Source organism: Hydra viridissima, unplaced genomic scaffold (assembly GCF_058129835.1).
Source record: "Hydra viridissima isolate aposymbiotic clone 2 unplaced genomic scaffold, HvirCarnegie_v1 scaffold_2, whole genome shotgun sequence".
NCBI lineage: Eukaryota > Metazoa > Cnidaria > Hydrozoa > Anthoathecata > Hydridae > Hydra > Hydra viridissima.
Window position 1 is genome coordinate 25449509 of NW_028324301.1, and position 24192 is coordinate 25473700.

At 35.9% G+C, this 24192-nt stretch overlaps 2 protein-coding genes across 3 annotated transcripts; both read right to left on the minus strand.

Moving 5' to 3' along the window:
- Positions 1-634: 634 nt before the first annotated feature.
- On the minus strand, positions 635-8553 carry LOC149892607 (uncharacterized). Of its 2 annotated transcripts, XM_090080018.1 has the most exons (5): positions 8482-8553; positions 1800-4820; positions 1478-1543; positions 1160-1216; positions 635-1003 (listed from the first exon to the last, which is right to left on the minus strand). In XM_090080018.1, the coding sequence occupies exons 2-5, from the start codon at positions 4789-4791 to the stop codon at positions 684-686; spliced, it is 3435 nt and encodes a 1144-aa protein (XP_089936144.1). In that variant the 5' UTR covers positions 4792-4820; positions 8482-8553; the 3' UTR covers positions 635-683. The 2 variants fall into 2 exon arrangements, with proteins under 2 accessions (XP_089936144.1, XP_089936145.1); XM_090080019.1 differs by lacking the exon at positions 8482-8553 and having other exon boundaries at positions 1800-7323.
- Positions 8554-19807: 11254 nt separating this feature from the next.
- Positions 19808-23523, minus strand: LOC149892608 (uncharacterized). Its single transcript, XM_090080652.1, has 4 exons — positions 20970-23523; positions 20647-20712; positions 20329-20385; positions 19808-20173 (listed from the first exon to the last, which is right to left on the minus strand). Exons 1-4 carry the CDS (start codon positions 23521-23523, stop codon positions 19854-19856), a joined length of 2997 nt encoding a protein of 998 aa, XP_089936778.1. The 3' UTR covers positions 19808-19853.
- Between the last annotated feature and the right edge of the window lie 669 nt (positions 23524-24192).

Here is a 24192-nt window from a genome sequence, read left to right on the forward strand (position 1 = left end):
TATTTTTTCAAAGAAAAGTTAGCGTAGTTTTCCTCTTTTAAGTTTAGCTTACGCAGCTTGACATCACAAAACGCAAAAACCAATAAGGCATGATAAAATACAAGATAAACGTAAAATAAAATAGAAGTGAAACAAAAGTTAGACACCATAAAAAAAAAACAAACAAAAAAAAAAACATAATATACTTCTATGTATGTTTACATTGAACTTAATAAAATCCTTTGTGTAAATATATGAAAAAATAGAGAGTAAGAGTTCATAAAAAAAGCCTCGCTATTTTGCTGAAGAAGAAATGGATGTCTAGATCTTTTAAAATAAGGAACTTTTTGATTTCTTTTTCCGAAAAATGGTTGGAGCAGTTTTCCTTTTTTAAATTTCACTTATGCAGTTTAACATCACAGAAAATATTAATTTGCTTTTTAACAAACTCTTAAAAACATCAGAAGTAATTCTAAATGCAACTCTATTAAAAGTGTTAACAGAATAACAAAACGACTTTTTTTTTTTTTTAAAGATAAAAAAAGTTTGAACTATCTTTAAATAAGAAATGTGAGAACAGTTTAACAGAACTTCTTGTTTATTATGTATTTAGCGAAACAGATAAATATATTTGCAAAAGCATAGAGAAAACAAACTACACAAAAGGCCCATCTTTATTGCCAAACTGAACAAACTTTTCTAAACTACATAAATGGTCTCACTATATTGCCATATTGAACAAACTTTTCTAAACTACCCTCTTTTTGAATTTTTAGCTTCATGTTTTTAATTTTGTCTTTAATATGGCTTCGGTAGGAGTACTTTTGCAAGACATGAATGAGCTTGTCACTGCTATGATTTGCCAAGATGCCAAGGTAATCTTTGTACGAGCAACTTGAGCTTACATCTGTAAACACGTCTTGCAAGATGTATGCCAACACTAAAGCTGCACATCGAGGAAAACTTCTGGTGTTGAACCATTCGTTGTGGCCAGGGCAAGCATTCAGCTTTTCAACTATTTCATCTAAAATTTTACAAACTCAAGTCATAACACAAAGAGATTAAATCGAATATTCATTTGGTTCTGAAGCATGACAAGATTAATTTTGTTTTTTTATTTGTTTTTTTTGTTGACCTTATTGTTTGCACTGATAGCAATAACTGGTTTTTGAAAGATTACCTAATTGGCATTGGCTAACTTCTGCTTTGTTTTCCTTTGTTCTTGGCTGAGTTGATCCTGAAATAAAATAAAACCATGTTCATTTTTCTAATTCATAAAAAAACCATCAACAGTTTCTAAGTGTTAGAGATAATAACAAGCTGTGCATGATTTCTAACGGTGATGTTTCTAACTTCATCATTAGAAATCGGGTAGACACAACTTTCTAAAAGTGCACTTAGCAATGATGGCTAGTTTTTATTAACAGTTAACCATCTGAAATTGTGCAAGAAGAGGTTTGTGTTTATATATGTTTGTATAAATTAGGTTTTACATTACCGATGTGTTCTTGAGTAAAAGATGGCATTTCCAACTTGATTTTTTTTCTTCTTGGATCTTTTACTTCTAAAACATAATCAGTTTTAGTATCATTCACTTGTGTAAACATTTAAGCAATCACAGAATTAGTCCTGCAACAAATACATACACACTTCTGTGTTGTTTTTTTTGTTTTTTTTTTTGTTTTTTTTATTGTTTTTCTTTTTTTTTTTTTTTTTACAGCTTTAACAATAACAATAGGGCAAGGAGTTAATTTGGGCATTTTTATTTTTTGAAAGCGTGTTGAGATTTGCATAAAAATCAAAAATCAAAAAGAATTTACCTCTGGATGTACAAGCAAGACTTTGGCTAAATAGACTACCAACAGATTGAACAGCACCAGGTGAGGGCTGTTTTTCAAGAACAGTACCAGCCTGTTGGACTGGAACAGCTGAAAGAAACAAACTGGGTTTGGCCATCGTTTGCTGACGAGCAACAAGATTAGGAGCCAGAGGAACAGAAAAGACCTCTTTTGAAGGATTAAAAACAACTTGCAGAGAAGGAGCAACATGAACAGGTTTGGCAACCACTTGCTTATGAGCAGGTTCAAGAAGAGCAGGTTCAAGAAGAGCAGGTTCAAGAAGAGCAGCTTCAGGAGGAGCATGGAAAACACGTGTGACAGCCATAAGATTATCTTGCTGTGAAGCAACATTAGACACTGTTTCCAGCAGAACAGAAAAGACCTCTTTTGAAGGACTGAAAGCAACTTGTTGAGCAGGAGCAGCAGAAACAGGTTTGGCAACCACTTGCTCACTAAAGTAAACTGGAGAAAGTTGTGCATGGTGTTCAATAAAATCCGGTTCATCAGGAAATAATGTTAATGCAAGAGGAGAACAAGCTGTGCCAACAGGAACAGCTAGAGTCTGATCTACATCCATACAAACAGCTTGTTCATTAGGAACTAGTTGTGCAAGAGCAGAGGATAGTTCAAGAACTGGACCAGCGATTGTTTGTTCAGAAGGAACAGACGAAACAGGAGTTGAGCTAGGTTCACACAAGAAATCTACAACATGTTCGTTGCTGTCCTCTAAAGGAGCATTGTTTTCTACAGCTGGAGAAAATGGAACCACTGTGGTACAACCGAAAGTAGCAGCACATTCTTCAGAGTCAGAACCGGAGTCTGAATCTTCCTCAAAAATGTCCTCAACATCATGAAAACCGTACTCCTCTGCATTAGTTCGGAGCCAGTCCATCACATCCTTCTCCTCCTTTGGTGGTCTCTCAGACTTTTCAACAGTCAAAGACTCTATGACTCCGAAGGACTGTCCGATGCCCAGGGCAAAGCGCAACTCCTCTGCAGCGTTCCACTGGGACACATAAAAGCTATCCATTGTGTGTCTGCTGTGCTTCATGTAGAGTGTAGCAAACCGCTCGCGATCTTCTTTGCTGTTGTTGGCAAAGTAAGTGGCTATCGAACCGCGAATGCAAGTGGGAGTAAGACGCTTCATGGGAATGTTTACTTGGCTTTTTCTGAAGCAGGACGTCAGGCTAGAGGTGATAGCAGAGGAACCCATCTGGTAAACAGGCACTCTAGTTGCACCTAGTGTCACACCTTCGTCTTTGTTGGCTCTCACCGAAGGAAAAAGGGGCCTGTAGCAGTCGCTCAACTCCAAAACAGTCTTGGTGTCTGCAGCCATGTAGTGAGAGTCGTTGACAAGAAGGTCTCTGTATCTCAGCAAATAAATATCGATCAACACTTTCAAGTCGTTCGGCACTAGAATGTTTTTGGCTCCGTACTTGTATGCTGTTTTGTAGCGCTCTTGCACAATGCAATATCCACACTCACTCTTCTCAGCAGCCATGTAGTCTCTAATGTTTAAAAGAGCAATGTTAGATTTTCTTAAACTGTTAATTACAGTGACAGAGAGCAGAAGATGGTTTCGTAGAGACACAGCATTGTCTCTAGTCAGCGGAAGAGACGCCTTTCTAATCGATTCCACTAAGTCTCTTACGTATGCAGACTTGCCATATTCGGTCAGCAAACTGACATTGATGATGTTGATGCTTTTTCTTCTTTTCACAAGGCTCCTCCTCAAAGAACGAAAGGGCCTCAGCACTTTTCGCAACTCATCCACCTTGCAGCGCAAACGTCGGATGGCCTCATGAGAAAGTCCGAAATAGACGTTTCTGGCTTCACTGAAACGAAACAGGAGACAAAGGGAGACGAGGCGGTTGTACAACGTGTGACAAGACATGGCTTTTGTTTGGTCAAGTTCACTCAGCTTGGAATTGAGCTGAATTTTCTTAAAGTGCAAGGAGAAGTATCTATCCTCCAAAACATTGGAATTGGTGAGGGCGTTTGGGTGCAGCGTCAACGTGCTGTCACAACAAGTCAATATTTCCACAACTGCATTTTTGTAGATCTTTGCTTGTGACCAAGTGTTGTTGTTGGCTACCACAAGCCACTTTTCAAAGTCTCTGAAGAGCTCATCTGCTGACTGGTAATAAAAGTGAAAAGCATCTTTGTCCAGCTGAAACAAGAGTCTCTTTTCTTCGGTCAAGACATAGGAGCTGGAAACCAAGTGCTCTAAGGAATCGAAATCAGAGTCAAGGACGGATTCGGTGTTCAGCTCTTTGTTTTCTACAGAGGTGCATTGGTTTGCAGAAGGAGCCTCGGACGAACCAGCAACTGGTGAGGGCAAGCTTAAAAGAGGATCAGAGGAAAGAACCGGAGAAGAAAAAGAGGAGGAAGGCCCAGGAGCAGAGGATGCAGAGCCTGATGCAGACGCTTGTTCAGCTACTGGCTTAATACCAAAGAAGGCAGGTCGAATAAATTGAGGGACATAGAGCTTCTCGTTGTCGTATCGCTTTGCCTCTGCAATCTTTTGTTTGATCATCTTGGAATCGTAGAAATGAGTCTCTTTCAAGTGTATGTCCAGTCGGTCGTAATACTTCCAACATTGCAAACAGGGGTAAGGTTTTGGACAGCCGGACTTGCGTTCGAGACGAGCATGCTGAAACTTCCTGACCATTGCAGAGTAAAAGATGGAAGCTTCATCCAAAGTCCAAGAATGATCTTTTTTAGTCAAGTGTCTTTTAATGCTTGTGGACGAATGTTTGCACAAAGGCATCGGACAGCTAACAGCGTACCTCTTCTTGGTACCATAGAAAGGTACAACCCTGTTTACGGAGCCACACGCTGCAACTAATGCGGCCCTGACTTTGTTTTTGAGCTTTAAGTCTCTCTGTTCTTGTGACTGCTTTCTTTTCTTTTTTTTTGCTTTAGAGTTTGGAGAAGAAGCAACAACAGAGTTGTTTTCTTGTGAAGAAGACATGTTCAGGTGTTTGTTTGCAACGGTTTTTGCTAAAAAAAGGAAACCAGTCAGTGAGAGTTTTTTTCTTCTGCCTGCATCCAATCCTGGAATGTTTACAACTGCAGGGAAGAGCTGTGTTTTTTCGAATCCTCTGCAAAAGAGAAAAAAAGAAAGAAAAGAGAGCAACAAGAAGAAACAAAGTTTCCACTAGCAAATGAAAAAGAATGAGAGCAACTAGCATTACATGCATGGTGGCAGCAGTGATTGCTATTATGAGAAGGAGAATGAGAAAAAAAAAAAGAAAAAGAAAAGAAACAAATAAATAAAGAGATGGAGTTTGAGAGGATCTCGCAACCATATGACTCAAAGAAAGAAACTGTGTTGAAAAAAGGCAAGAGAGGGCAAATAGAACTTGCTAACAAGGACAAATGACAGACATAACTACAACAGTAACAACTCTCATTGCAAGCATAATAACAACAGCATCAGCATCACTGACTCAGAGAGTGTTGACATAACAAAAAAGAAAACAAAAGTACAAGCCAAGTGGGGGAACATTAACAAACACTCATTGCAACTATAACAACAACAACAACAGCAACAGCATCACTGACTCAGAGGGTATTGATAAAAAAAAACAAGCAAAACAAAAACAAACAAAAAAACAAATAAAAAAACAAAACAAGCAAATTGGGTGAACAGTAACAACTCTCATTGCAAGCATAATAACAACAACAGCATCAGCATCAGCATCACTGACTCAGAGAGTGTTGACAAAATAAAATAGACAATAAGCAAGCAAAGTGGGTGAACAGTAACAACTCTCACTGCAAGCATAATAACAACAACAGCATCAGCATCAGCATCACTGACTCAGAGAGTGTTGATAAAATAAAACAGATTATAAACAAACAAAGTGGGTGAACAGTAACAGCTCTCATTGAAAGCATAATAACAACAACAGCATCAGCAACAGCATCACTAACTCAGAGGATATATAAAAAAACAAACAAACAAACAAACAAAACAAAAACAAAAAAAAACAAGCAAAGTGGCTGAACAGTAACAGCTATCATTGCAAGTAAAATAACAACAACAGCATCAGCAACATCATCACTGACTCAGAGAGTGGTGATAAAATAAAACAGATTAAAAAACAAGCAAAGTGGCTAAACAGTAACAACTATAAATACAAGTAAAATGACAAAAGCAGCAACAGCATCACTAACTCGCAGGGTGTTGATAAAAAAAAAAAGCAACAAACAAACAAAGCAAGCAAAGTGGGTGAACATTAACACTCATTGCAACTATAATAACACCAACAGCAACAGCATCAGTGACTCAAAGGGTGTTGATAAACAAAAACAAAGGCACAAACAAAACAAGCAGAGTGGGGGAACATTAACAACACTTATTGCAAGCATAATAACAACAACAGCATCAGCATCTCTGACTCAGAGAGTGTTGATAAAATAAAATAGATTATAAACATGCCAAGTTTGTGAACATTAACAAACACTCATTGCAACTATAACAACGACTACAGCAACAGCATCACTTACTCAGAGAGTGTTGAGAAAAAAAACAACAAAAAAAACAAAAACAAAACAAAACAGAAAACAGAAGTACAAGCCAAGTGGGGGAACATTAACAAACACTCATTGCAACTAAAACAACAACAACAGCAACAGCATCACTTGCTCAGAGGATATTGATAAAAAAAACAAACAAACAAACAAACAAAACAAGCAAAGTGGCTGAACAGTAACAGCTATCATTGCAAGTAAAATAACAACAACAGCATCAGCAACATCATCACTGACTCAGAGAGTGGTGATAAAATAAAACAGATTAAAAAACAAGCAAAGTGGCTGAACAGTAACAACTATAAATACAAGTAAAATGACAAAAGCAGCAACAGCATCACTAACTCGCAGGGTGTTGATAAAAAAAAAAGCAACAAACAAACAAAGCAAGCAAAGTGGGTGAACATTAACACTCATTGCAACTATAATAACACCAACAGCAACAGCATCAGTGACTCAAAGGGTGTTGATAAACAAAAACAAAGGCACAAACAAAACAAGCAGAGTGGGTGAACATTAACAACACTTATTGCAAGCATAATAACAACAACAGCATCAGCATCACTGACTCAGAGAGTGTTGATAAAATAAAATAGATTATAAACATGCCAAGTTTGTGAACATTAACAAACACTCATTGCAACTATAACAACAACAACAGCAACAGCATCACTTGCTCAGAGGATATTGATAAAAAAAACAAACAAACAAACAAACAAAACAAGCAAAGTGGCTGAACAGTAACAGCTATCATTGCAAGTAAAATAACAACAACAGCATCAGCAACATCATCACTGACTCAGAGTGTGGTGATAAAATAAAACAGATTAAAAAACAAGCAAAGTGGCTGAACAGTAACAACTATAAATACAAGTAAAATGACAAAAGCAGCAACAGCATCACTAACTCGCAGGGTGTTGATAAAAAAAAAAGCAACAAACAAATAAAGCAAGCAAAGTGGGTGAACATTAACACTCATTGCAACTATAATAACACCAACAGCAACAGCATCAGTGACTCAAAGGGTGTTGATAAAGAAAAACAAAAGCACAAACAAAACAAGCAAAGTGGGTGAACATTAACAACACTTATTGCAAGCACAATAACAACAACAGCATCAGCATCACTGACTCAGAGAGTGTTGATAAAACAAAATAGATTATAAACAAGCCAAGTTGGTGAACATTAACAAACACTCATTGCAACTGTAATAAGAACAACAGCAACAGCATCACTGACACAAAGGGTGTTGATAAACAAAAACAAAAACACAAGCAAAGTGGGTGAACATTAACAACACTCATTGCAACTATAACAACAACAACAGCAACAGCATCACTGGCTCAAAGGGTGTTGATAAAATAAAGAAACAAAAACAAAACAAGCAAAGTGGTGTGAACAGTAACAACTCCCATTGCAAGCATAATAACGACAACAGCAACAGCAACACCATCACTGACTCAGAGAGTGTTGATAAAATAAAATAGATTATAAACAAGCCAAGTGGGGGAACATTAACAAACACTCATTGCAACTGTAACAACAACAACAGCAACAGCATCACTTACTCAGAGAGTGTTTATAAATAAAACAAAAAACAAAAACAAGAAACAAAAATACAAGCCAAGTGGGTGATTACTAACAGCGCTAACAGCAGCAACAACAGTGTCTTTAGAAACAACAAACAAGTACAACAGCAACAACTGCTTTTACAGAGTATAACAATAACAACAACATGGCACTAACAACAACAAAAGGGTTGGAATAAAAACCTGTAGGCAAAAGGAGAGCTGCATTCAGACAAGATCGATTACAAAGAGGCTCTTCTTTAGGACAGAGGAGAAACTGCTTTTGAGGGACAGAGGGACTTTTGTTGTTGTTGTTGTTGTTGTGCAGAAACCAACAAACTTTTATTGAACCGAATATAACCGAATATAACCGAAAGTCTTGTTTGCTTCTGTTTTGTGCCATCAAGAAGGGAAAACAAAACATCACAAAACAAACGAAGCAAACGAAACAAACAAACAAACGAACGAAACAAACAAAAAAACGATTAAATAAATAAACAAACAAACGAAACAAACAAACAAACAAAAACAAATAGGAAAAACAGAAAACGCAGTACCGAAACCTCGCCATTTTTATCCTTCCTCGAGCTTTCTTTGGGCGCCAAAGACCGAGAAAGTTGAGCAAACGTGACGTTGAGGGGGGGGGGGGGGGTACTTAAGGCCAGCAGACCGACCAATGGCAAGCTTAGGAGAGACCCACGTGAATGTTACATTTTCTTTCTATGTACGCTGAATCCGCTCAAAGTCTGGAATTTCCAGCATTCACGTGTCATCACTCCAGCCACCAGATTGGCCCACACTTTGCACACTTTCAAGACTAGAACTTCACTTAATCACAAATTGAGCCAAAAAAAAACTAAGTCTCGCATGGCGACAACTTTTCCAAAAGCAAACAAAGGCAAACAAAGGCAAACGAAGGCAAACGAAGAAAAAACAAAAACAAGTAAACAAAAACAAAACCGAAAAGGGAGAGAGAGAGCAAGTCGACTCATTTCTTTCGACTGCCTTAAACGAGAAGTCTAAAACGTTTAAAAGTTGAAAACTAAGTTTTTTAAATGAACTGCACCGAAAAAACTTTACGACAGTTTAGCTGGTTAAAAACGCAGAGGAAAATATTTTATAAAATTTAAGCGTTCTAAAGATGTCCATTTTTGTTTTTGTTTTTTTTTTATTTTGGTTTGTTTCTGGTTTGCTTCTTTTTTTTTTTTTAAATTCTAGCGATCGAGCATATTTGAACGGTTTCATCAACCTGTTGGCGCACGTGCTCGAGAGCTAGAACTTTGATTGCTTTTGTTGTTGAGAATTGAGAATGTCCGAGCAGGTTTTTTTATCGATTTCATCGCTTGTGGCGAGGCAAAAATCAAAACGCTTTTTGGACGAAAGAAAGGAGATTAAAAGGAAAAAAGAGAAGAAAAAAAAAAACAAAAAAATAGGTTATGTGTCATAAACATTTATTTTCTCACGCGATGACGTCTAGTTTTGTTAGAGTAATTAAAATATGGTATCAAGTTTGTAATTTCTATCTTATTTTTAGTTACGGATAATTGCCAATTATGTCACGTTTAGTATACACAACGCTGTTTTCTTAATAGCAATATGATACAAACAAGTTATAAAAAAAAAAAGCGTTCGCTCGATCTTCCTTAGTCAGTTGAACAAAAAGAAATTTTCACAACATATGATTGATTTGGTTGTCCTAGCAAGCTGTTTTAGCAAACGACTAGAGGTTGCAACTGTTGTTCATTGAAAACGAAAAATCTAGCGTCAGCAAGAAATTTTTGAATACATAATGTACACAAAAGTGGCACTAACAAATGAAAATGTAAAAAAAAATGTTTACCTTGATGCCAGACTCGCAGAGATGTTGTCGCTCGTTGCTATCGACTGCGAACAGCTTTGTTGTTTTTCGAAGTGCCTCTTCACTCTACTTATAGCCGAAGTTTTGGCTTCGAAAAAAAATACGAACGTCGTTAAGCTCAACGAGCTGCTTTAATTGTTGTTCGTGCGAAAACGAAATGCTTAAACGGATAAAAGTGTTGGCGTAATTACACTTTTCGACCGCGATGCAGTTTGTCAACAACTCTAGCGTACTTTTTTGGCTCGTGGAGCAAAAAAGCCTCATGATAATAGCAAAGGCTTAAAATGTCTTAACATGTCAGCAAAGGCTTAATATGCTTAATAAACTGTGGGTTAAGTTTTTGCGGTGCAGCTCATTAACAACTTAATTTGCAACTTGCTGGCACAAGCAAACGTTTATGACTTCTCGTTTAAGACAGTTGAGCGAAATCAGTCGACTCACTCATTCTCCCTTTTCTGTTTTGTTTTTGTTTTGTTTTTTTGTTTTTGTTTTTGTTTGTTTTTTTTTTCTTTGTTTGTCTTTTGTTTAAAATGTAAAAAACTCGAAAGGAAAGTTGTTGCTTTGTTTGCTTATTGAAAGTTTTCGCCAGTTGCAAGACTTAGTTTTGTTTTTGTTTACTTATTAAAATATCGAGGAAAATATTTGAGGACATCGCATTCTAAAGGTGCCTTTTTAATAAAACATCTAACGATTTAGCTTTTAACGTTATGCTCAAAAGAATGCCCGTTTCGGTTTCTTTTTTCTTTTTTTTTTTTTTTTTTTCCTTTGTTTCAATTGGGCAGAGTGCTCATTTGAGCAGCCCGCCCATGATCCAAAATTAGGACTTTTCTACGAGATACTTTTCATGGACTGTTGTAATTTCAGCAGACCAACACAGTGACTAGTTGGTAGTGTGTGTTAGTTCCGCTTTCATTCACGGTTGAGCGGACCTGTTCGATTACTCGAACATTGGTCACGTCTGGAACGTGAGAATGCTAGAGTGCGTTTTACTAACAATTTTATCGCTTGTGGCCAGGAAAGCAAAACTTTCCGTTTTTGTCTTTTGCATTCTAAAGGTGCCTTCTTAATAAAACCTCTAACGATTTAGCTTTTAACGTTATGCTTAAAAGAATGCCCGTTTCGATTTCATTTTTTTTTTCTGTTTGTTTTTGTTTTTGTTTTTTTTTTTCAATTCGGCATTTTAAGGGTGCCTTTATAACAAGATCTAACGATATAGCGTTTAATGTTGTGCTCAAAAAAAAAAAAAGTGCCTTTTATATCTCTCAATGGTCTCCAACGATAAAACTGCCGACCAATCGCAACGATTAAACAGCCGACCAATGGCAGCTCAATAGTCTCCAAACATGAAACTGCCGACCAATGGCAGCTCAGTGGTTTGAGAAGTGAGATCATTCGATTTCGTTTTATTATCTCCAGTTTGAACTAGTGCTTGGCTTTTATAAAAATTGTCAAATTTTGCCAAGCAAATCTTATACGAAACGCTACTTTGATGTCAAACCTTCGTTACTCCCTATTCCCTTCTAGCGGAGGGCCGGCTAAAAGCTAGAAAAAAAGAGAGAAGGAAACTTTTTTCTTTTTTTCTTTATCTTTTTTTTTTTTTTTTTTTAAGAGGGGTAGGGGTGGGGGGGGGGGGGGGGGAAGGAGTAAGAGAATTACGGGGTTAGGATTGGAGGGGGATGAGGTTACGGTTTGGAAGCCTGGGGACAATGAAAAATTGCGTTCGTATAGTGTCCACGAGGGGCGTCCTTCGGTTGTAACGTGCCGCTAGGTGCACGCGTCTAGTAGTTTCGTTGCATCGACCTAGAGGAGTTCTCCGAAAGGTCTTGCGCTTTGGGCTCGGGCAAACGGCCTGCATCCATTGTAAACACGGTCTCTGCCGTTAGAAAATCGTTAACCAGGCTTTTGTGAGCTTTAACAACCATCCCTTTGAGTTTAAAACGAACGTTTCCCCAAAAGCCATTCGAGATGGAGGTACTCACGGAGGTTTGTTACGGTAACAACCCTGTGGTTTGCCATCTTCTTTCTTTCCGCAGCGTCGCAAACGGATCGGCCGGTCTCTTAGGTGACGAAAAAACGTCTGATCTCTCGACTGGAATGCTTAACGTACTAAGATTAGAAGAGTTAGTACTAAGAGTCGCATCTGGCCGCCGTAATTTTCTTCGATGATGTACTTGAAAATTTCGTGACGTCGTTTTCAAAGCTCTAGGGTCGATTTTAACCTTCGACCTTAAAGTCGATTTTAGCCTTCGGTGTGGCTCTGTACAACTTTTGCGGTGAAAAAGCTTGCGCGGAGTCTACAGTTGTATTTAGCCGACAGACGCTGGCAACGCAGAAACAGAATGACTCTTGGGCGGCGCAAACCGAGCGTTCAGCAAATTTCTAGCATTTTACGTCAAAGCGGACAATCTGCACGACAAATAAAGCTAACTTTCTCGTTGCAACAGTTAGTCACTGGACGTTGGACGAGTGTGTACAGCTGTTTTGCGTCGAAAGCCGACCGGTGGTCGGATGCGACTCTTCTTTTCATTCGAAAATCAGAACCTGGCCATCAGTCGTGTATCACCATCGAATGCTTAATGTAGTGATTTCTCGAAACGACAAAAGCTTGTAAAACAAACAGCTTCGCTGTACTGTTGCCTAGTATGTTAACGGATGGCCAGGAACAACCTTGGTCTGTAAAGAATGAGTTCGTTTTTCCATTCGAGGCACTAATTACTGCAGTTTTAAAAGTCACCTAAAGTATAAGCTCATCTCTCCATTCAAGAAAAACAAGCATCAGAGTTTCGGAAAGTTTGCATGCACGACACCACCATCGATGATACTTAAACAAACAGAAAATGAATTGCAAAACAGAACCACTGAATTGCAAAACATAACAACGGACAGCTTGTAAAAAGCATGGTGATGAGCTTCTTCAATCCAATCAAGGAACCAAGCATCACAGTTTCGGCAATGGTGCATGTGCAAATCAGCAAACTGTGATACTTAATCAAACAACTTCACTGTTTTGCTTAGTTTAAGAACGGATGGCTAAGAACAACCTCGTTAGTGAGTATGAAGTCATCTCTTCATTCAAGGAATTAATAATCAGAGTTTTAGAAGTCTCTTACGTGCGATACTACTATCAACGGTACTTAATCAAACAGCCTCTCAGAATGGCCTAGTTTGAGAACGGAAGGCTAGGAACAACCTTAGTAGTGGGTCATCAGTTCAACTTTTCATTCAAGGAATTAAGCATCTAAAATCTGAAAAATAAAAAGAAGAGCTCTTTGTTAGAAGTTCTTATTTTTATTTTTCCTCAACTTCTATTTCTTTTCTTTTTTTCTTTTTTTTTTTTAATGATAGTTTTTCTTTTTTTTTTATCTATTTTGTTCGTTTAAATTAATACAACAGGCGTTTTAGGTCGTTTCTGTAACATTATTTAACACTTTAAATTGTAATAAATATTTGAACTGAAGAAAATCCTTTTCGTAACGTTAAAATGTCATAAGAACATTTCATCTTTACCAAATACGCTTGTAAAAATAGTTTCACTTTTAAAGTTTGTTGTATATGTCTTTTAATTTAGTGAATCGCAATTTGGATTCTCTTAGGCGCACATCTACTTTAGTTGCTTTTTCTTAAAGAAAGGTCACCAGAGTTATCTTACACAGCTCCTGCAGCATAATCTTTAACAAAATACTCTTTTGAAAAGTTTTACATTGAAATAAACAAAAGCCATTTGCGTAAATAGAGATAAATTAGAGAATAAAAAGTGCATAAACGCCTCGCTACTTTGATGAAGAAGAAACGGATGACTAGATGCAACTTTTTAATTTCGCGTGCTATCTCTTTCGATTAAGGTACTTTTTGAATATTTTTTCAAAGAAATGTTAGCGTAGTTTTCCTTTTTTAAATTTAAATCATGTTTAAAGGTAGTTTTTGAATGTTTTTTCAAAGAAATGTTAGCGTAGTTTTCATCTATTAAATCTAAATCATGTTTAAAGGTAGTTTTCGAATATTTTTTCAAAGAAAAGTTAGCGTAGGTTTCCTCTTTTAGATCTAGCTTATGTTTAAGGTAGTTTTTGAGTATTTTTTCAAAGAAAAGTTAGCGTAGTTTTCCTCTTTTAGATCTAGCTTATGTTTAAGGTAGTTTTTGAGTATTTTTTCAAAGAAAAGTTAGCATAGTTTTCCTCTTTTGGATATAGCTTATGTTTAAGGTAGTTTTTAAATATTTTTTTAAAGAAAAGTTAGCGTAGTTTTCCTCCTTTAGATCTAGCTTTATAATTCAGGTAGTTTTTGAATATTTTTTCAAATAAAAATTAGCAAAGTTTAGCTTATTTAGCATGACATCACAAAATACTAAACTCAAAAAGGCAAGATAAAGTATAAGATAAACGTAAAATAAGATATAGATGAAACAAATGTTAGGCTGCATAAAATCTAAAACTGCATTGCCTATCATAAACACAAACGTCTAGTAAGAGCTTTTAAAGTTCGTTCTTTTCGTCTTTTAATTTGGTGAATCGCGATTTGAATTTTCTAAAGCGCACATGCCTCTCAGTTGCTTTTTTCTTAAGGAAAGGTCACCAGAGTTTTTTTACGCAGCTCCTGCAGCATAATCTTTAACAAAATACTCTTTTGTATATCATTACACAGAAATAAACAAAAACCATTTGCGTAAACAGAGATAAATTAGAACTCAAAAGTGCATAAAAAGCCTCGCTACTTTGCTATAGAAGAAGTGGATGACTAGATACAACTTTGTAAATTCGTGTACTACCTCGATGGATTAAGGTATTTTTCGAAAGTTTTTTTAAAGCAAAAATAGCGCAGTCTTCCTCTTTTAAATCTACCTTATGTCTAAGGCAGTTTTTGAATAGATTTTCAAAGAAAGGTTAGCGTAGTTTTCCACTTTTAAGTTTAGCTTATGTAGCTTGACAAAACAACACACAAAAAGACAAGATAAAATATCAGATAAACGTAAAATAAAATATAAATGAAACTAAAGTTAGGCTGCATAAAAAACAAACAACTTAATAATCTACTAGACATGTTTAAGTTGAATTAAGTAAAGTCCTTTGCGCAAATTTGGGTAAATAAGAGATTAAAAGTCCATAAAAAGCCTCGATACTTTGCTGAAGAAGAAGATGACTATATGCAACTTTTTAAAATCGTGAGCTATCTATATCGATTTAGGTCCTTTTTGAGTACTTTTTCAATGAGAAGTTAGCGCAGTTTTCCTCTTTTAAGATTGGATCATGAAGCTTGACATAACAAAACACAAAACTAACAAAGGCAAGACAAAATATAAGGTAAACGCAATATAAAATATAGATGAAATTAAAGTTAGGCTGCATAAAATAAACGGGTAACAATACTCTTCTATGTATATTTACATTGAGTTAAATAAAATCCTTTGCGCAAATATAGGTATGTTAGAGAGTAAAAGTGCATAAAAAGCCTCGCTACATTGCTGTAGAAGAAGTGGATGACTAGATACAAACTTTTAAATTTGTGTGCTGTCTCTATCGAATAAGGTAGTTTTCGAAAGTTTTTTCAAAGCAAAAATAGCGCAGTGTTCCTCTTTTAAATTTAGATTATCTCAAAGGTAGATTTTGAATAGTTTTTCAAAGAAAGGTTAGCGTAGCTTTCCTCTTTTAAGTTTAGCTTATGTAGCTTGACATCACAAAACACAAAGCTCAAAAAGACAAAATAAAATATAAGATAAACGTGAAATAAAATACAGATGAAGCTAAAGTTAGACTGCATAAAAAACCAACAACATAATAATCTACTAGGTATGTTTACATTAAATTAAATAAAATCCTATGCGCAAATATAGGTATGTTAGAGAGAAAAAGCCTCGCTACTTTGTTAAAGGTAGTTTTTGAATAGTTTTTCAAAGAAAGGTTAGCGTAGTTTTCCTCTTTAAAGTTTAGTTTATGTAGCTTGATATCACAAAACACAAAACTCAAAAAAGAAAAGTAAGATAAAAGTTAATCGTAAAATAAAATATAGGTGAAATAATTGTTAGGCTGCATAAAAGAAAAAAAAAATCATAGCATAATAATCTTCTATATATGCTTGGATTGAATTAAATGAATTCCTTTGCGTAAATATAAGCAAACTAGTGAGAAAAAGTGCATAAAAAGCATCGCTACTTTGCTGCAGAAGAAGTGGATGACTATATGCAACTTTTTAAAATTGTGTGCTATCTCTATCGATTAAGGTGGTTTTCGAAAGTTTTTTCAAAGCAAAAATAGCGTAGTTTTCCTCTTTTAAATCTAGCTTTTGTCTAGGGTAGTTTATGAATAGATTTTCAAAGAAAGGTTAGCGTAGCATTCCTCTTTTAAGTTTAGCTTAAAATTCTTGGCATCACAAAACACAAAACTCAAAAAGATAAGATAAAATATAAGATAAACCTAAAACATAATATAAATGAAACTAAAGATAAGCTGCATAAAAAACTAACAACATAATAATCTACTAGGCATGTTTAAATTGAATTATATAAAATCCTTTGCGCAAATATAGGTATGTTAGTAAAAAAGCATTAAAAGCCTCGCAACTTTGTTAAAGGTAGATTTTGAATAGTTTTTCAAAGAAAGGTTAGCGTAGTTTTCCTCTTTTATGTTTAGATTATGTAGCTTGACATCACAAAACACAAAGCTCAAAAAGACAAAATAAAATATAAGATAAACGTAAAATATAGATGAAACAAAGTTTACACTGCATAATAAACAAACAACATAATTATCTACTAGGCATGTTTAAGTTGAACTAAATAAATTCCTTTGCGCAAATATGGGAAAGTTAGACAGTAAAAATCCATAAAAAGCCTCGATACTTTGCTGAAGAAGATGACTATATGCAACTTTTTAAAATCGTGAGCTATCTATATCGATTTAGGTCCTTTTTGAGTACTTTTTCAATGGAAAGTTAGCGCAGTTTTCCTCTTTTAAGATTAGATTATGAAGCTTGACATAATAAAACACAAAACTAACAAAGGCAAGATAAAATATAAGGTAGTTTTCGAATGTTTTTTCAAAGCAAAATTAGCGTAGTGTTCCTCTTTTAAATCTAGATTATCTCAAAGGTAGATTTTGAATAGTTTTTCAAAGAAAAGTTAGCGTAGCTTTCCTCTTTTAACATTAGCTTATGTAGCTTGACATCACAGAACACAAAAACATAAAATAAAATATAAGACAAATAGATGTAGCTAAAGTTAGGCTGCATAAAAAACCAACAACATAAAATATCTACTAGGCATGTTTAAATTGAATTAAATAAAACCCTTTGCGCAAAAATAGAGAGTAAAATGCATAATGTTAGAGAGTAAAAGTGCATAGAAAGCCTCGCTACTTTGCTGTAGAAGAAGTGGATGACTAGATACACTTTTTTAAACTTGTGTGCTATCTCTATCGAATAAGGTAGTTTTCGAGAGTTTTTTCAAAGCAAAATTAGCGTAGTGTTCCTCTTTTAAATCTAGATTATCTCAAAAATAGATTTCGAATAGTTTTTCAAAGAAAGGTTAGCGTAGCTTTCCTCTTTTAACATTAGCTTATGTAGCTTGACATCACAGAACACAAAAAGATAAAATAAAATATAAGACAAACGTAAAATGAAAAATAGATGTAGCTTAAGTTAGACTGCATAAAAAACCAACAACATAATAATCTAACAGGTATGTTTAAGTTGAATTAAATAAAACCCTCTGCGCAAATATAGGTATGCTAGAGAGTAAAAAGGCATAAAAAGCCTCGCTACTTTGTTAAAGGTAGTTTTTGAATAGTTTTTCAAAGACAGGTTAGCGTAAATTTCCTCTTTAAAGTTTAGCTTATGTAGCTTGACATCACAAAATATAAAACTCAAAAAGACAAGATAAAATATAAGATAAACGCAAAATAAAATATAGATGAAACTAAAGTTAGGCTGCATAAAAAACCAACAACATAATAATCTACTAGGCATGTTTAAATTGAAATAAATAAAATCGTTTGCGCAAAAATAGCTATGTTAGAGAGTAAAAGTGCATAGAAAGCCTCGCTACTTTGGTGTAAAAGAAGTGGATCACTAGATACAACATTTTAAAATCGTGTGCTATCTCTATCGATTAAGGTGGTTTTCGAAAGTTTTTTCAAAGCAAAAATAGCGTAGTCTTCCTCTTTTAAATCTAGATTATGTCTAAGGTAGTTTTTGAACAGTTTTTCAAAGAAAGGTTAGCGTAGCTTTCCTCTTTTAACATTAGCTTATGTAGCTTGACATCACAAAACACAAAACTCAAAAAGACAAAATAAAATATAAGATAAACGTAAAATAAAATGTAGATGAAGCTAAAGTTAGGCTGCATGAAATAAACGGGTAACAATATTTTTCTATGTATGTTTACATTGAGTTATATAAAATCCTCTGCGCAAATATAGGTATGTTAGAGAGTAAAAGTGCATAAAAAGCCTCGCTACTTTGTTAAAGGTTGTTTTTGAATAGTTTTTCAAAAAAAGGTTAGCGTAGTTTTCCTCTTTTAACATTAGCTTATGTAGCTTGACATCACAAAGCACAAAACTCAAAAAGACAAAATAAAATATAAGATAAACGTAAAATAAAATACAGATGAAGCTAAAGTTAGGCTGCATAAAATAAACGGGTAACAATATTTTTCTATGTATGTTTACATTGAGTTAAATAAAATCCTCTGCGCAAATATAGGTATGTTAGAGAGTAAAAGTGCATAAAAAGCCTCGCTACTTTGTTAAAGGTAGTTTTTGAATAGTTTTTCAAAAAAAAGGTCTTTAAAGTTTAGCTTATGTAGCTTGACATCACAAAACACAAAACTCAAAAAGACAAGATAAAATATAAGATAAACGCAAAACAAAATATAGATGAAACTAAAGTTAGGCTGCATATAAAACCAACAACATAATATTCTACTAGCCTAGTTTTCCTCTTTTAAGTTTAGATTATGTAGCTTGACATCACAAAACGCAAAAAGGCAAGACAAAATACAAGGTAAACGTAAAATAAAGTAGAAGTGAAACAAAAGATAGGTTGCATAAATACAAAAACTGCATTGCCAAAAATAGAATTTGTTGTCTAGAAAGACTTTTTAAAGTTTGTTTCTTTCGTCTATTGACTTAGTGAATCGCGATCTGGTTTTTCTTAGGCGCGCTTGTTTCTTAGTTGTTTTTTTTTGTAAAGAAAGTTTATTCAGACGTTTTTTTTACGCAACTCCTTTAACATTATTTTTAACAAAGTATTCTTTTATACGTGTTTACATTGAAATAAAACCCTTTGCGTAAATAGAGATAAATTAGAGAGCAAAAGCCTCACTACTTTGCAGAAGAAGAATTGGATGGCAAGATACAACTTTTTAAATTCGTGTGCTTTCTCTTTTAAGGTACTTTTTGAATATTTTTTCAAAGAAAAGTTAGCGTAGTTTTCCTCTTTTAAGTTTAGCTTACGCAGCTTGACATCACAAAACGCAAAAACCAATAAGGCATGATAAAATACAAGATAAACGTAAAATAAAATAGAAGTGAAACAAAAGTTAGACACCATAAAAAAAAAACAAACAAAAAAAAAAACATAATATACTTCTATGTATGTTTACATTGAACTTAATAAAATCCTTTGTGTAAATATATGAAAAAATAGAGAGTAAGAGTTCATAAAAAAAGCCTCGCTATTTTGCTGAAGAAGAAATGGATGTCTAGATCTTTTAAAATAAGGAACTTTTTGATTTCTTTTTCCGAAAAATGGTTGGAGCAGTTTTCCTTTTTTAAATTTCACTTATGCAGTTTAACATCACAGAAAATATTAATTTGCTTTTTAACAAACTCTTAAAAACATCAGAAGTAATTCTAAATGCAACTCTATTAAAAGTGTTAACAGAATAACAAAACGACTTTTTTTTTTTTTTAAAGATAAAAAAAGTTTGAACTATCTTTAAATAAGAAATGTGAGAACAGTTTAACAGAACTTCTTGTTTATTATGTATTTAGCGAAACAGATAAATATATTTGCAAAAGCATAGAGAAAACAAACTACACAAAAGGCCCATCTTTATTGCCAAACTGAACAAACTTTTCTAAACTACATAAATGGTCTCACTATATTGCCATATTGAACAAACTTTTCTAAACTACCCTCTTTTTGAATTTTTAGCTTCATGTTTTTAATTTTGTCTTTAATATGGCTTCGGTAGGAGTACTTTTGCAAGACATGAATGAGCTTGTCACTGCTATGATTTGCCAAGATGCCAAGGTAATCTTTGTACGAGCAACTTGAGCTTACATCTGTAAACACGTCTTGCAAGATGTATGCCAACACTAAAGCTGCACATCGAGGAAAACTTCTGGTGTTGAACCATTCGTTGTGGCCAGGGCAAGCATTCAGCTTTTCAACTATTTCATCTAAAATTTTACAAACTCAAGTCATAACACAAAGAGATTAAATCGAATATTCATTTGGTTCTGAAGCATGACAAGATTAATTTTGTTTTTTTATTTGTTTTTTTGTTGACCTTATTGTTTGCACTGATAGCAATAACTGGTTTTTGAAAGATTACCTAATTGGCATTGGCTAACTTCTGCTTTGTTTTCCTTTGTTCTTGGCTGAGTTGATCCTGAAATAAAATAAAACCATGTTCATTTTTCTAATTCATAAAAAAACCATCAACAGTTTCTAAGTGTTAGAGATAATAACAAGCTGTGCATGATTTCTAACGGTGATGTTTCTAACTTCATCATTAGAAATCGGGTAGACACAACTTTCTAAAAGTGCACTTAGCAATGATGGCTAGTTTTTATTAACAGTTAACCATCTGAAATTGTGCAAGAAGAGGTTTGTGTTTATATATGTTTGTATAAATTAGGTTTTACATTACCGATGTGTTCTTGAGTAAAAGATGGCATTTCCAACTTGATTTTTTTTCTTCTTGGATCTTTTACTTCTAAAACATAATCAGTTTTAGTATCATTCACTTGTGTAAACATTTAAGCAATCACAGAATTAGTCCTGCAACAAATACATACACACTTCTGTGTTGTTTTTTTTGTTTTTTTTTTTGTTTTTTTTATTGTTTTTCTTTTTTTTTTTTTTTTTTACAGCTTTAACAATAACAATAGGGCAAGGAGTTAATTTGGGCATTTTTATTTTTTGAAAGCGTGTTGAGATTTGCATAAAAATCAAAAATCAAAAAGAATTTACCTCTGGATGTACAAGCAAGACTTTGGCTAAATAGACTACCAACAGATTGAACAGCACCAGGTGAGGGCTGTTTTTCAAGAACAGTACCAGCCTGTTGGACTGGAACAGCTGAAAGAAACAAACTGGGTTTGGCCATCGTTTGCTGACGAGCAACAAGATTAGGAGCCAGAGGAACAGAAAAGACCTCTTTTGAAGGATTAAAAACAACTTGCAGAGAAGGAGCAACATGAACAGGTTTGGCAACCACTTGCTTATGAGCAGGTTCAAGAAGAGCAGGTTCAAGAAGAGCAGGTTCAAGAAGAGCAGCTTCAGGAGGAGCATGGAAAACACGTGTGACAGCCATAAGATTATCTTGCTGTGAAGCAACATTAGACACTGTTTCCAGCAGAACAGAAAAGACCTCTTTTGAAGGACTGAAAGCAACTTGTTGAGCAGGAGCAGCAGAAACAGGTTTGGCAACCACTTGCTCACTAAAGTAAACTGGAGAAAGTTGTGCATGGTGTTCAATAAAATCCGGTTCATCAGGAAATAATGTTAATGCAAGAGGAGAACAAGCTGTGCCAACAGGAACAGCTAGAGTCTGATCTACATCCATACAAACAGCTTGTTCATTAGGAACTAGTTGTGCAAGAGCAGAGGATAGTTCAAGAACTGGACCAGCGATTGTTTGTTCAGAAGGAACAGACGAAACAGGAGTTGAGCTAGGTTCACACAAGAAATCTACAACATGTTCGTTGCTGTCCTCTAAAGGAGCATTGTTTTCTACAGCTGGAGAAAATGGAACCACTGTGGTACAACCGAAAGTAGCAGCACATTCTTCAGAGTCAGAACCGGAGTCTGAATCTTCCTCAAAAATGTCCTCAACATCATGAAAACCGTACTCCTCTGCATTAGTTCGGAGCCAGTCCATCACATCCTTCTCCTCCTTTGGTGGTCTCTCAGACTTTTCAACAGTCAAAGACTCTATGACTCCGAAGGACTGTCCGATGCCCAGGGCAAAGCGCAACTCCTCTGCAGCGTTCCACTGGGACACATAAAAGCTATCCATTGTGTGTCTGCTGTGCTTCATGTAGAGTGTAGCAAACCGCTCGCGATCTTCTTTGCTGTTGTTGGCAAAGTAAGTGGCTATCGAACCGCGAATGCAAGTGGGAGTAAGACGCTTCATGGGAATGTTTACTTGGCTTTTTCTGAAGCAGGACGTCAGGCTAGAGGTGATAGCAGAGGAACCCATCTGGTAAACAGGCACTCTAGTTGCACCTAGTGTCACACCTTCGTCTTTGTTGGCTCTCACCGAAGGAAAAAGGGGCCTGTAGCAGTCGCTCAACTCCAAAACAGTCTTGGTGTCTGCAGCCATGTAGTGAGAGTCGTTGACAAGAAGGTCTCTGTATCTCAGCAAATAAATATCGATCAACACTTTCAAGTCGTTCGGCACTAGAATGTTTTTGGCTCCGTACTTGTATGCTGTTTTGTAGCGCTCTTGCACAATGCAATATCCACACTCACTCTTCTCAGCAGCCATGTAGTCTCTAATGTTTAAAAGAGCAATGTTAGATTTTCTTAAACTGTTAATTACAGTGACAGAGAGCAGAAGATGGTTTCGTAGAGACACAGCATTGTCTCTAGTCAGCGGAAGAGACGCCTTTCTAATCGATTCCACTAAGTCTCTTACGTATGCAGACTTGCCATATTCGGTCAGCAAACTGACATTGATGATGTTGATGCTTTTTCTTCTTTTCACAAGGCTCCTCCTCAAAGAACGAAAGGGCCTCAGCACTTTTCGCAACTCATCCACCTTGCAGCGCAAACGTCGGATGGCCTCATGAGAAAGTCCGAAATAGACGTTTCTGGCTTCACTGAAACGAAACAGGAGACAAAGGGAGACGAGGCGGTTGTACAACGTGTGACAAGACATGGCTTTTGTTTGGTCAAGTTCACTCAGCTTGGAATTGAGCTGAATTTTCTTAAAGTGCAAGGAGAAGTATCTATCCTCCAAAACATTGGAATTGGTGAGGGCGTTTGGGTGCAGCGTCAACGTGCTGTCACAACAAGTCAATATTTCCACAACTGCATTTTTGTAGATCTTTGCTTGTGACCAAGTGTTGTTGTTGGCTACCACAAGCCACTTTTCAAAGTCTCTGAAGAGCTCATCTGCTGACTGGTAATAAAAGTGAAAAGCATCTTTGTCCAGCTGAAACAAGAGTCTCTTTTCTTCGGTCAAGACATAGGAGCTGGAAACCAAGTGCTCTAAGGAATCGAAATCAGAGTCAAGGACGGATTCGGTGTTCAGCTCTTTGTTTTCTACAGAGGTGCATTGGTTTGCAGAAGGAGCCTCGGACGAACCAGCAACTGGTGAGGGCAAGCTTAAAAGAGGATCAGAGGAAAGAACCGGAGAAGAAAAAGAGGAGGAAGGCCCAGGAGCAGAGGATGCAGAGCCTGATGCAGACGCTTGTTCAGCTACTGGCTTAATACCAAAGAAGGCAGGTCGAATAAATTGAGGGACATAGAGCTTCTCGTTGTCGTATCGCTTTGCCTCTGCAATCTTTTGTTTGATCATCTTGGAATCGTAGAAAATGAGTCTCTTTCAAGTGTATGTCCAGTCGGTCGTAATACTTCCAACATTGCAAACAGGGGTAAGGTTTTGGACAGCCGGACTTGCGTTCGAGACGAGCATGCTGAAACTTCCTGACCATTGCAGAGTAAAAGATGGAAGCTTCATCCAAAGTCCAAGAATGATCTTTTTTAGTCAAGTGTCTTTTTAATGCTTGTGGACGAATGTTTGCACAAAGGCATCGGACAGCTAACAGCGTACCTCTTCTTGGTACCATAGAAAGGTACAACCCTGTTTACGGAGCCACACGCTGCAACTAATGCGGCCCTGACTTTGTTTTTGAGCTTTAAGTCTCTCTGTTCTTGTGACTGCTTTCTTTTCTTTTTTTTTGCTTTAGAGTTTGGAGAAGAAGCAACAACAGAGTTGTTTTCTTGTGAAGAAGACATGTTCAGGTGTTTGTTTGCAACGGTTTTTGCTAAAAAAAGGAAACCAGTCAGTGAGAGTTTTTTTCTTCTGCCTGCATCCAATCCTGGAATGTTTACAACTGCAGGGAAGAGCTGTGTTTTTTCGAATCCTCTGCAAAAGAGAAAAAAAGAAAGAAAAGAGAGCAACAAGAAGAAACAAAGTTTCCACTAGCAAATGAAAAAGAATGAGAGCAACTAGCATTACATGCAT

Bases quoted from the DNA above. Each gene is read 5' to 3' on its own strand.
- LOC149892607 (XM_090080018.1), bottom strand. From the start codon at position 4,791: ATGTCTTCTTCACAAGAAAACAACTCTGTTGTTGCTTCTTCTCCAAAC. The intron at 1,544-1,799 runs GTAAATTCTTTT...ATTATGTTTTAG, and splicing joins TCTTGCTTGTACATCCAGAG to AAGTAAAAGATCCAAGAAGA. The intron at 1,004-1,159 runs GTAATCTTTCAA...GTAAAATTTTAG, and splicing joins AGTTAGCCAATGCCAATTAG to ATGAAATAGTTGAAAAGCTG.
- LOC149892608 (XM_090080652.1), bottom strand. From the start codon at position 23,523: ATGATCAAACAAAAGATTGCAGAGGCAAAGCGATACGACAACGAGAAG. The intron at 20,713-20,969 runs GTAAATTCTTTT...ATTATGTTTTAG, and splicing joins TCTTGCTTGTACATCCAGAG to AAGTAAAAGATCCAAGAAGA. The intron at 20,174-20,328 runs GTAATCTTTCAA...GTAAAATTTTAG, and splicing joins AGTTAGCCAATGCCAATTAG to ATGAAATAGTTGAAAAGCTG.